This window comes from Furipterus horrens, unplaced genomic scaffold, assembly GCF_987537825.1.
Source record: "Furipterus horrens unplaced genomic scaffold, mFurHor1.1.pri manual_scaffold_5, whole genome shotgun sequence".
In the NCBI taxonomy this organism is placed as follows: domain Eukaryota; kingdom Metazoa; phylum Chordata; class Mammalia; order Chiroptera; family Furipteridae; genus Furipterus; species Furipterus horrens.
Window position 1 is genome coordinate 49,533,758 of NW_028327175.1, and position 14,123 is coordinate 49,547,880.

General features: G+C 35.5%; 1 protein-coding gene and 1 pseudogene across 1 annotated transcript in view; one reads left to right on the forward strand and one right to left on the reverse strand.

Moving 5' to 3' along the window:
• The window catches only part of AP3B1 (adaptor related protein complex 3 subunit beta 1), a 258,639-nt gene that overhangs the window by 226,053 nt on the left and 18,463 nt on the right, over nt 1-14,123 (reverse strand). The window contains exon 2 of the mRNA XM_090276405.1: nt 10,886-10,961. Within this exon, the coding sequence (XP_090132531.1) occupies nt 10,886-10,961 (76 nt within the window). The remainder of the gene's footprint in view (nt 1-10,885; nt 10,962-14,123) is intronic.
• LOC150008575 (protein SET-like) lies at nt 6,698-7,539 on the forward strand (annotated as a pseudogene).

Genomic DNA, 14,123 nt, shown 5'->3' on the forward strand with positions numbered 1-14,123 from the left:
AAAGACCCTTAGCATCTAACAAACACATCAAAAACTTCAATGCACCAAAATATTCCCTTTTTCCAAGGACTCTGATAATCAACTCATCAGTAGTTTAGCTAAAAATTTATTACAAATTCACTATGTGAAACAATATATTGCCTTAATCCACCACTTTCCACCAGGCCAAGATAAAACATGAACACGTCCTATAAACATTAAACACATATTTTTCAGATATAATTGGGGGAAAAGGGGACAACTGTAATTGAAAAACCAAAAATAAAAAAAATAAAAAAATAAAGAAATAACCAGAAAAATAATGAATGTGTGTTTCAACTTTAGTCCAGCTGCAAAATAAGTAAGTACAAGATTTTTAAGTAGGTAGCTTTTCTCCCCTAAGGATGCTTTGGCATACATGAAACATTATCAACATATGAAACATTGGAAATATCACCCTACAATTTTAAATAAGTCTCAGATAGTACCAAAGAAAGATAATAAACTATCAGTATGGTTTCTCACTGGTAGATATTGCTGATAAAATTTTCTGTTGGATCATAGGACTCTATCAACTGTGAAATAAAGTCAGATGTGCACTGCCAGCATTTTGTTGTATTTTAGACAGTAATGTGGTAAAACATAAAACATAACATTTAAAACTTTGGAAGATTAAAATTTGGAAATGTTTAAGGTTGTTCATTATGAGTCAAGGACCTTAAAATTACTCTAATTGTATGACATGATAAAACCCAGTATGTAGGACTCATGAAACCCAAATTATAAAGACAAATAGAAAATTACATTAAAAAATACAAGGAATTGTGAAGCTAATATAAAACTTTGTTGACTGGAGACTTCTGGCCAAGATGGAGGCCTAGACTGACACATTCCATCTCCCTCCACAACTAAGAAGGAATACAACTATCACAAAATCAGAAATAACCAGAAGTTGCAGAAAATAAAGCTACATGGAAGTACAACATATGAACAAGTGGTGCTCGTCCAGATGGGTAGGAAGGGCGAAGCTGGGGCGGAGAGGTCAAGCTGTGCTGGTGGCAGCTGCTGCGATGGCGGTGGGAGGGCGGCAAACACAGACACCCGTATTTAAGGGGAGACAAGAAGCACCTGGGGAGCACCCCTGGCTACAGAGCAAACCCGTCAGCTCGTGATTCCAACGCCGGGGAATGAAAGCCCCCATTGCCTCGGACTATGAAGCCCAGAGGGCATGGGGACGGAGGAGGAGGCTCCCGGTCTCTCAGAGGAGAGTGAACGGCAGGAATCCATCTTGGACCGTTGCTCCCCCCATAAAACACCACAGTGTGGTGAGAAGAGTTGCCCGGTAGTGACAAGTGCACAGGGCTCTGCCCCCCTATAGTGTAGGAGGTGTGACAGCCCTGCCCAGGAAGCAAAGGTAAACACAAAACTGTCAGAATGGCACAGATCATGATAGAGATTCCAATCACGCAGCTGACCAGACAGCAAATATCTAATCTAATGGAACAGCAGATAGGAAATCTTTCTGAGGCACAGTGTAGAGCTTTGGTTATACAAATGCTTACAGACCTAACAGCAGATCTTAACAAGACAGGGAAGGAATGAAGGCTAGCCCTGCTGAAATGAAGGAAAACACATACAAAACTAGTGGTGAGGGAAAGAAAACCAGAGATCAAATCAACAAATCAGAACACAGGCAAGGAACAAACAGTCAACCAGTGCAGAAAGAGGAAACGAAAAGTGAGGAAAATGGCGAGAGGCTCAGAAACCTATGGGACAGCTATAAGCGGGCCAACATCTGAATCATAGGGTTGCCAGGTGAAGAAGAACTAGAAATTGAAAAATTATGTGAAAAAATAATGAAGCAGAACTTCCCTAACTTGGGGAACAAAATAGATTTACAGGTCCAGGAAGCACAGAGAGTTCCAAAAAAACTAGACCCAGGGAGAACCACACCAAAACACATAATCAAAATGTCAAAAATTAAGGATAAAGAGAGAATCTTAAAAGCAGCAAGAGAGAAGAAGAGAATTACATACAAAGGGGTCCCAATAAGACTATCAGTTGATTTCTCAAAAAAAAAAACTCTGCAGGCAAGAAGGAACTGCCAAGAAATATACAAAGTAATGAAAAGCAAAAACCTACAACCAACGATTACTCTATCCAGCAAAGCTGTCATTCAGAATAGAAAGGCAGAGAAAGTGCTTCCCGGACAAAGTAAAACTGAAGGAGTTCATCAGATCCAAACCACTGTTGTGTGAAATGTTAAAGAAGCTTGTTTAGGAGAAAGAGTATCAAAACTATGAACATTAAAATGAAAAGTGTATCACAACAACCAACAACAGAAGCTAGGGAATCGAAACAAAGGCAAACTAAGTAGGCAACGAGAGTGGGAAAAGAACTATAGTATGGGGAACATTTTGGGGGGAGGTCAGTGGGGAGGGGGAAGGGAGGAAAGGAGGGGAGATGGTACAAGAATTAAGAAGCATAGTAGGAGGGAGTGGAGTGGACAAGAAGATGCTGAGAAGAACTATATGCACAATCAATGGGCATGGACTAAGGTGGGGGGGACAACTGGAGGGAGGGGGGTCACTGGGTGGATGGGAACAAAGGGAAAAGAAATTGGGACAACTGTAACAGCATAATCAATAAAGCGTATTTTTTTAAAAAACAAAAAGAACTTTGTTGACTGACCTCCAACAAACTACTTCTACCCAAAAGATGTTTTCAAATGATGCACATACACACATACATGAACACAAAATTTTCTAAACTATTTAAAAATCTGCCAAATGGAATTAAGGAGCTAACTAGAAATCAAATTAAAAACCAGACAAAAGTAAAGGTAAAACAAATGATTGCTACAATAGCTCACTGAGAAAAATTTCAAGCAAAATCACTTTGTTACTTAATGAAGGGAGAAATAACAAACAATGGTTGTTAATTGTAAATTGAAATATATAATTTAACCACATTTAAGAGTATAAAATATTCAAAGAAATTATTTGCAAAATTACAGAACTTAAAATTTAACACTAAAGACTGTAATACATTGTTGAGAGAAATTAAAGATGACTTAAACAAGTAAAGATTGTCATGACCATGTGTCATAGACAAAATACCATTAAAATTTTAATTTTCCCAAAACTGATCTATCGATTCAACACAATTTCAATATAAATCCCAGTTGTTGGAGTTTTTTGCAAGAACTGACAAACTGATTATAAAATATACATGGAAATATTAAGAAGAGAGAATAAACAAAGCAATCTTTTAAAAAATTAAAGACTGACATTGGTAAAGATGGAGGTGTAGGTAAACATGCCTCGCCTCCTTGCACGACTACAGCAAAAATTACTAGACTACAAAACATACACCACCCAGAATTGTCAGAAAACTGAGCTGAAGTCTGACAACCAAGGATTTAAAGAAGCCACATTCATCCAGACGGGTAGGAGGGGCAGAGTCATGGAGTCGGGGTGGAGAGGATGCAGTGTGGTGCAGTGGTGGAACAGGTGGTCTCACATTCACATGTAGTGGATAAAAATCTAAAGGGATAGTGTGGGAGGGAGCGATCCCAGCCCCAAGCCAGAGCATACAGCCCTGGTACCAATGCCAGGAAGATAAAACCTTATAAGTTCTGGCTGTAAAAACCAGTTGAGGTTTGGGACAGTAGACGAAACTGCCAATTTCTCGGGAGAGTCTGTTTAAAGTGCCCACATGGACTTAGAACATATGCAAACCCACCCACTCTGGGAATTACCACCAGGACAAAAGCTAGAAGGGCACCAGTCACATACAGGAGGTGGGTGAAGTGACTGGAAATTAAGCGAGAGCCAGGCAAACCTCCAGAAGCCAGGCAACATAGCATTGTACCCTCTCCGACCGTTCCCAGCACACAGAACCATAAAAGCAGTAAAGCAACATGGCCTATGCTGGCAAACATCTAAGACTCCACCACATACAACTTAACAGGTACGCTAAGACGGAGTCGAAGCAGCTCTACCTAATACACAGAAACAAACTCAGGGAGGCTGACAAATTGAGGAGACAAAGACTTATGGGCCAAATGGAAGAAAAGAATATAACCCCAGAAAAAGAACTAAATGAAATGGAGATAGCCAACCTATAGATGCAGAGTTCAAAACACTGGTAATCAAGATCCTCAAAGAACTCGCTGAATACAGCAGCAATATAAAGGAAGAAATGAAGGTTACACTAAGTGAAGTAAAGAAAAATCTACTGGGAATAACAGTGGAAGGCATGACACTTAGAATCAAATCAATGATTTTGAATATAAGGAAGAAAAAAGCATTCAGTCAGAACAGCAAGAAAAAAACAAGAATTCAAAAAAATGAGGATAGGCTAGGGAACCTCTGGAACATCTTCAAAAGTACCAATATCCAAATCATAGGGATGCCAGAAGGAGAAAAGAAAGAGCAAGAAATTGGAAACTTATTTAAAAAAATGAAAGAAAACTTCCCTAATTTGGTGAAGGAAATGGACACGCAAATCCAGGAAGCAAAGGTACTCCCAAACAAATTGGACCCAAAGAGGACCACATCAAGACATACCATAATTAAAATGCCAAAGGTTAAAGATAAAGAGAGAATCTTAAAAGCAGCAACAGAAAAGCAGAGTTCCCTACAAAAGAGTTCCCATAAAACTCTCAGCTGATTTCTCAAAGAAACTTTGTAGGCAAGCAGGGACTGGCAAGGAGTATTCAAAGTGATGAAAAGCAAGGACCTACAACCTACATTACTCTATCCAGCAAAGGTATCATTTAGAATGGAAGGGCAGATAAAGTGCTTCCCAGACAAGGTAAAGCTAAAGGAGTTCATTATCACCAAGCCATTATTATATGAACTGATGAAGGGACTTAAGAAAAAGAGGATCAAAACTAAGAACATTAAAATGACAACAAACTCATAACTACCAATGCAGAACCTAAAAAAAAAACCAGAAACAAACTAAGCAAACAACCAAAATAGAAACAGAACCATAGATATGGGGATCACCTGAAGGGTTATCAGCTGGGAGGGGCAAGGGGGAGAAATGCGGAAATGGTGCAGGGATTAAGAAGCACAATTGGTAGGTAGAAAATAGACAGGGGTAAGTTAAGAATATAAGAAAGGTTGAAACCAAGGAACTTATATGCATGACCCATGGACATGAACTAAGGGGGTGGGACTGGTTGAGGGGAGGGGGGTATTGGATGGAGGAGAGCAAAGGGAAAAGAAATTGGGACAATTGTAACAGCATAATCAATACAATATACTTTAAAAAAGAAAGAAAAAAAACAGAGAACAAAGAAAAAACTATAAACACAGAAAAATATCTACTTGAAATCTATAGGATTTTTTGTAACCAAGATTACAAATATCTCCAATAAAATTTGAAACATGATAGTGTTATCCTTCTTCAGCCCTACTATTCACCATCATAGTGGAGCTTTATCAATGCAAAAAGACAGAAAAAATGAGATAAAAAAATTGAAAATATAATATAAATCTCTCATAATTCCTAGATGATGTGATTATCTATCCAGAAAATATCAGCAAAGATTCCAAAAAAAGTGTTAGAGCTAAGAAAAGAATTAAATGAGGAGGCCAAATGCAAGAACACAGAAAAGTTCTTTGTTTTCCTATACACCAGTAATAATCTTTAAAATATAATTAAGGGAATCATTCATAACAGCAACCAAGGTTTTAAAATACGCAGGAATGTCTCTAAGAAGGAATGCACATGATCTCTATGATGAAAACTATAAAATATAAATATAATGCTAGTGAAAGTCAGAAAAAAAGAGGGAAAGAAGGAATATATAAATTCCATATTATTCTAATCAATATTCAAAAACAATTTTTAAGACTGACAATTTGATTCTCAAATTTATCTGAAGATGAAACTTTCACTTTTTATATCTCAATATTATTTGAAAATTTACAAATACATATTTATATTACTTTATAACGAAAATGTTGTTCCAGGTTTACTGAGAAGTAATTAAGATAAAATAGTCTAAGTTTAATGTGCCAACAGGTACATGAGAAGATGTTCAACATCATTAATCATCAGGGAAATGCAAATCAAATCCATGAGTTATCATATCAAGCCTGTTAAAATGGCTATCATCAAAAAAACCAAACAAACAAATGAACAAGAGACACAAGTATAGGTGAGGATGTGGCAAAAGGAGAAGCCTTGTGCACTGCTGGTCAGACTGTAACTCGGTACAGCCACTATGGAAAAAAGTATGGAGGTATCTCAAAAGAGTTAAATTAGAACTACCATATAATCCAGCAATTACATTCCTGGGAAATAGCCTAACGAAATATATCACTATTGCAAAGAGATATCTGTAATCCCAAGTTCACTGCAGCACTATTCACCATAGAGCCAAGATAGGGAAGCAACCTAAATGTGTTTTCACATTTATATATATATATGTATATATATATATATATATATATAGAGAGAGAGAGAGAGAGAGAGAGAGAGAGAGAGAGAATGAATAATATTCACCTGTGAGAAAGGAGGAAATCCTGCCATTTTTGAACACATGGACAGATCATCTTGAGGCCATTATGCAAAGTGAAAAAATAATTTTTAGTTACTTATTTTCCTACAGTTAAAACACCAATTCAGATATTTTCAGACCTTCTTCCAACAGTGCAACTTCCTTTCAGCCTGTTTCTCCAACTTATCTCACAGTGTGGCCCCCAAATACCAGTCTTTGCTCACACTCCAAATGAAGAAACTGAGACCTCCTCCTGCCTCCAAGCCAGAGAAGTCGTCAAGCTCTCAGGACTTGCCAAAGGAAGAAAAAAAACAGCAAGAAGCAATTGAACATACTGATAAAGTACATAATGAAATAGACAGACTTAATGAACAAGACAGTGAGATTTTGAAAGTAGAACAGAAATATAATAAACTCCGTGAACCATTTTTTCAGAAGAGGTCAGACTTGATCGCCGAAATCCCAGATTTCGGGGGTAACAACATTTGTCAACCATCCACAAGTGTCTGCACTGCTTGGGGAAGAGGATGAAGAGATACTGGATTATTTGACAAGAGATAAAGTGACAGAATTTGAAGATAATAAATCAGGCTACAGAATAGATTTCTATTTTGATGAAAATCCTTACTTTGAAAATAAAGTTCTCTCCAAAGAATTTCATCTGAATGAGAGTGGTGATCCACCTTCAAAGTCCACCGAAATCAAACGGAAATCTGGAAAGGATCTGATGACACGTTCAAGTCAAATGCAGACTAAAGCCAGCAAGAAGAGGCAGCATGAGGAACCAGAGCTTCTTTACCTGGTTTACCGACCAATCTGAGGAAGGTGCAGATGAGTTAGGAGAAGACATCAAAGATGATATTTGGCCAAATCCATTACAGTACTACTTGATCCCTGATATGGATGAAGAAGGGGAAGGAGAAGAAGATGATGATGATGATGAAGAAGGGTTGGAAGATATCAATGAAGAAGGGAATGAGGATGAAGATGAAGATGATGATGAAGGGGAGAAAGGAGAGGAAGATGAAGGAGGAGATGACTAATGGAACACTGGATTCCAACCTTCTTTTTTAATTTTCCCCAGTCCCTGGGAGCAAGTTGCAGTCTTTCTTTTTTTTTTTCCTCTTGTGCTCAGTCTTCCTGTTTTTGAGATCTCTTTTCTCTCCTTTACACCATGGTTCTCACCTTATTTGGGGGGGGATGTACCTTGAGCAGAATAGAGTAGGAAAAGAATTTTGGCCTCTTTCTCTTCCAAATTCTTTTTTATCCCTTCCTATCTTGACAAAAACTATGGACTCAACACCACCGTGCTCTGTGGAAAAAAGAAAAACCTTCCACTTCTTTAGTTCTGCTGGAAGCTGGAGGTTGCTAGGCCCCTGTGTAGCAGTACATAGAATTCTAGCTTTTTCCCTTCTTTCTCTGTATATTGGGCTCAGAGATTACACTGTTTCTCTATGTGAACATGGATAGTTAACATTTACCAACATGTATTTATCTACTTTGTCTTGTTTAAAAAAAGAAAAACTTTAAAAAGGAGTGTTATAGAAGGTCAGCAAAGGGAGGGTTTGAGATGTCTGGGTGGGTTAAGCGGGCATTTTGACCACATGGCTTCTCCTTCAGCATGTTTAATTGTAATGTTTAACGGACATCCTTGCAATTTAAGATGACATTTTTTAAATAAAATTCTCTCCTGATGATGACTTCACTCCTGATACTCAACGGGAGAATCAGCAGAACCTGTGGGATCTTATTCGGAATTGACACTTCGCTATTGTAATTTTGTTCCTGTTTATTTTTAAATGTTCTTTTTGTTTCACTGGAAAGGAAAGATGATGCTCACTTTTAAATTTTAAAAGTGTACAAGTTGCTTTGTTACAATCAAAATAAATGTGTACACACACACACACCAAGTTCAAAATTTACCTTTATACAAACTTCCTAATGAGAGTATATAACTAATAGGCATATATAGCTATATCTCTATTTCTTTGTGATACATTTATTTACATTTAAATTACATTTATAATAGTTAAGTAATCCAGATGATGAGAATATTGATTTTTATTTCTCCATTTAAAAGAAGAATGGAAAAAAAAGGACTAAATACCTCATTTTCAGATTGAGGAATTTTAATAGTAGCCTCAGATTTAGTGAAATAGTTTAGCTTATTAGGAAGTAAAAGCCAAAGATTAATGAAATCATTAAGAGCAGTGCTTGCTTCACATGGTAGTACAAGACTGGAACCTACAGGAATGCAAACTAAAACCAAGAAAGCAATCTGGTAATCAATTGTAAAAGTTACAAATGATCTGTGACTTTTAAAAATTTTGTAAAAACATTAAAACTTTATTTCTGTCAGTTATAAATATACAGAAAAGTGAAAAAAGTAAAACTAACCTTTTTTAGTACACTCTAATTTAGAACATTAGAAACACTGAGCATTAACTTACTAAGTGCAGGTTGAATGGGCTAACCTTATTTTCACCATTTAACTTAAGATACTGATCAATCTTTTCTATACCTTGGTAGATTACCAAACTCCTTTTCAAATTTGGATGATCTTTCAACATTTTATCCTTTGCACTTTTAATGTAGTGGATTATTTCCTAGAGTTCCTTTGGTGTGAAGTTTTCAGGCAGCACCACTTCCTCTGGAATATCTTCATCCTTTTCACCACAATCAGTCTCCTCATTTATATGGAAAAGCTCACCTCTACCAAGTTCCTCCAGCTACATATTTAGAGTCTCTTGAACAGTGGCAGTGAGACCATTCCCACAGTCAACTATTTCTGTATAACTCCATTTACAGTCTATCTGATTTTCCCTTCCATTGTTATCACTTTTCATTTCTTTGTGGCATTTTCATTTCATCTTTGTTGACCAAATCCCTCTTTCAATTATCTATTTTTGTAAAATGTCAAGTGGGTTTCTCACTGGGAAACAAGGAGAAAACACAACTACACAGTATATGCATGAACTGGCCAATATGCAGTGACCCATCACCAAAAGACTTTGAAAGACGTGACATAACTTTTCACTGAACATGATGGACATTTGTTATTCACACAGTGAGCTGTGGATTGAAGAGTTAGTGGTGAAGTTTATACAGATGCAGTTACTACATTAATATACCACAGTAACTGAAGTTTGAACCATGTTCTTGGGGAACTAGAAGACTGGTGTTATTCAAGCAAACTATGATAACAAAATTTATACATATCAATGCCATACAAAGCAAGAATCATCTGTCCATAAATTCTATTATCTATATAGCATAACACTGACAAATGAAAAATTTACAAAAGAATCATTTCCCCTACATTACCAAATAACAAAAACCTGAATGTAAGATGTAATTTATAGGTGTTTTAAAGGTACAATGAGTCCTTGAGCTTTATATTTGAGTTTCATAACATCTCACCTTTTAATAGAACATACTGATATCCATAATCATCTTTCGTAAATGGGATCTGGACTTTGACATATTAAGAAAGGAGATTTCAAACTCTCATATGGTAGCAGTTGTGTTGTCATATTATTATAATAGAGTTTATTTGTGCAATTATACAAACTTACTATATTTTGCCCTTACATAAAAATGCATATAAAATAAAATTGGCAATGGTGGTGATAAAAAGGATAGTAGTAATGAAAAAGACAAGTTTTGTGAATTTAATTCCACTGAACCAAAATCACAACTATTTAGCTTTAGTCACTAAATTAAGCCAGTTTTTTTCACTCTGAATGTAAAAAATCAAAAACAAAGTGAGCAAGTGCAACACAATTTGCAAAAATATTTTATTAATGATTTTTAAAATAATTAGGAATTGCGTTATATTTTTAGCTCTCCGATGGGAGAACCCCTCTATTGACATTAGCCAATTGTTTGGATTTGGCATTGCAAGTGAATATCGGACAATGCTCTTATGTTTACTAATACTCATTAGAAGCTCTATGCTACTAAATTGAATAAAAAATTTCTATTGGAATTAAGAAAATTTAAAACACAGAAGAAAGCATGCTCACAATTTTTAGGTCATAAAATGACAAAAATATCCATCAGCTAATTAGTATCCCTTTTTGTAGAAAGTTAAAATATTGTTGTATATAATCTATTTGTCTTCAAAACGATTAGCTCTCTTTATCTCATAGGAAAAACACTTTGCTCTTAGATAGGGAAATGAAAACACAAAAAAAGATAGAACTAAATGAAGTTTCTGAATTTTAACACTTCAATATTTCTTATAAAACATTTTAGATACAAAGTTCTAAGTTAATATTAAAAAGTAAATGGCATGTTCATTTTGGTATTTAGCATACTACTTGTATATATATTTAATACAATCACTACATGTTCATTTTCCAAAAATTAAAATGATCTTTTACCTACCCCAACAATCCGTTTCATAGCATCCAATTTAGCAGAATCTTTGTTGCTCTCCAACATTTGCTTTAGATCTTCATTCCTATACAAAAGAAAAGAAAAAAATTCCATATTTAGATTTTCACATTATACAGCTATTAAAATATATAATTTTCATAAGAATGAGAAATATGATGGGCAATGTTAAATAACTGCATTCTTATTGATAATTCAATATGTATTTCTCATCTTAAGCCTACAAAATATCAAAGCTGATTGTTTCCTGATTAAAAACACAGTTGGAAAATATATAAACAGTAGAGACAGCAATATATAAAAACTGTATCTGAGGATATACAATTACCAAATATTAAATTATAAATTTCACTGTAATGAATTTAGAATCCTTTCTTAAAATTTCTCAGACTCTTTCACATTGCACAAGTAACTGAAAAAGGAGAAAAATTAATAGAACCACATATGAGGTTTTTTCTTCTTTTTGTTATTTTCCTATTTTACATAATGATCATATATACTTTTATAAATGAAAAACCTAAAACCTAAAAGAAACCTTAAAAAACTTTATTGGGGTTAAGAATAAAATTGAAGTAATTAGATTTGGGGAACTAATTTCCTAGAAAGAAAATGTGATCACATGTCAAAATAAGAAAGAAAATTCATTTTCTCATTCCTGATCCTCTTTATTCTTCCTCAACAGTTTTTCATCATTCTTCTCCATCAGTATTACCTGGAGAGAGAAGCAAGCAATGAAGAATGATGAACTGTCAATTTTTAAGAAGTCCTAACCTCTAAAACCAGTTATATCTTATTCACGGCCAAATGGAAACTTAGTTTATTTCCCTAAGTCTGGGATGCCAGAGCCCCTTTCCCAACCACCTCTAGGTCCTGACATGCTCTCTGACGCTAAAAACAAGAAAACAGGAACCCAATATTATACCCAAAGGTTTTGCTCTCTGTGTTTAACGGAAAAGATAGTCTTCAACAACAAATATAAATATCTTTTGTCTTGACGTAAGCAGAGTGATAATAACTTTAAGGTTCAGAGAAAAGAGACCAAAAAAAAATCCTAGGAACTATTTCAACCTGATGTAATATTCAACTTCTCATAGATATGTCATAAAGACCTATTAAAAATTCTGATGTAAATTAAGTATTTCTTCCCCAATTCCTCTTTGCTTGTTACCAGAACAATAAAGATTTGAGAGTTAATACCATAACACCTAGTTTATCCTCACAATATGTTTACTTGTATCGAGTCATTTTAAGTCTACCTCCCTCAAATGTTAATTCAAATATGACCTATTAACATGTATTATTGCAGTAACTTACAAATTTAAAAATTCTCTTTGATAAACATCAAACATTGATTCAAATTAATGCTGAATTGGCAATATTTTCATTGCCTCTGCTGAAAACCAATACTTTTTCCAAATATGTATTTTTTTAATTTACCTAGTTCTTTATTTACCTATTTACCTGTAGCTTTCCAACTTTGAATATTAGGGTACCAACTTCATTTTTACATAAGTGACATCTTGTGGTGTTAAGCGGTATAACTTTTCCTTTCATGTTCAAAATATGCCTGTTTTTATAGTTTTCAGGAACAGAAAAATACGCAACTGAACTGTTAAAGAAAATCTCTCTATCACCAGGAAGCCACTCTATCACAACACCAGTACAAAGCAACAACTATAATTGAAAAGCAAAGTTTCCCAGTTACATATAAGAACTCAGGAGGTGGCAGGTCTTTTAGATAGTATAAACAGCCTCTTTTTTTTTTTTTTTTTAATATTTTAACAAGGTTACTTTATTTTTATTTTGTTATTTTTATCATTTTATTTTATTTATCTGTTTTTAGAGAGAGGGGAAAGGAGAAAGAAAAGGAGAGAAACATCAATGTGCGGTTGCCTCTCACACGCCCCCAACTGGGGACCTGGCGTGCAACCTAGTCATGTGCCCTGACTGGGAATCGAACCTGCAACACTTGGTTCGCAGGCCGACGCTCAATCCACTGAGCCACAGCAGCCAGGGCCTTAAACAGCCTCTTTTTAAAAAAATCTATAATCCGTCACTCTTTAAAACCTTCCACCCCATTTAAAGACAGGTGAATGAAGAAAAATGTTAAGACTGCAGCGCTGTACACTATGTCAGTGCCACTCAAAGTGGGATCCGAAGAAGTCTGGTTCAAGAACCATTACCAATCCACAAACATCTGTTACTAATCCATGAGGAGTTATGGACAGAAACGGAAAGCAAGACAGTCAGAAGCCTGATAGAGCAATTCAACAGTGCAATTTTACACCTTTGAATCTAAGAAAAATTGGGGCTTATATTCTGCATGCTTTTTTCATTTCATTTTCCTAGTAATTTATTTTTTGTTGTATTTTATTGACATATACATCTATGACGGACTGAAATTTAAAAAGGCACTTCATCGGTTTGAGAACAGTGCTCTACACAGTTACTTTCTTTATCCCCAAAACACTCACCCAAATTTGTATACTATAGAAAACAACACATGAAACTTAAACCCAGAAATGACGAACTGAAAAAAAGTGATAAGGAATAGCAAATGCCAATCAGAGATACATCCCAAAAGAATGCATCAAAATCTTTAAGGAGGGGAGGACGGAACTGTTTTCAAGCCCTGCCAAAAAATGCTACGCATATAACGTGGTCACCACACCTCTTCTCGCTTTGAGAACCACTTGAATAAAAGGTCCTACGCCAAGTAGTGCACTGTACACATGAATAGGTATACAGGGAAAACAGGCTGGTTTTAAAAGTCAGAATTCTGCTTTTATCTATTTGCTATGTAGCTAAAGGGGTGGGCCTCCATGGTAAATTATGTGAACACCGTGAAGGGTTAGTAACCTTCAGTTCAGCTAGTGCTGCCTTGACGATACTTAGTACCTTGTATAGGTTCTGGCACAAAGTAGTCACTTAAGAAACGCAAGAGTGAGTAAAACAGAAAACTCCTAATCATCCATCTATTAACCCTCTAAAAGGAGGAACCACAAATCATCCAAGTGATTATGCATGAATTTTTCCTCCTATAGTGTTCACAAAATTAAAAGTCTGCAATTGCTATCACTACTTCCTCAACCCTTAGTAATCTTTTCTCTTTTACTCCTCTATTAAAATTTCTCTCACAAAGGTAACAAATAACTCCCTAATTTAAAAACCAATACAAAAAAACGCATAAATACCTTTACATTATTCCTCTACATTTGATACAATTGAC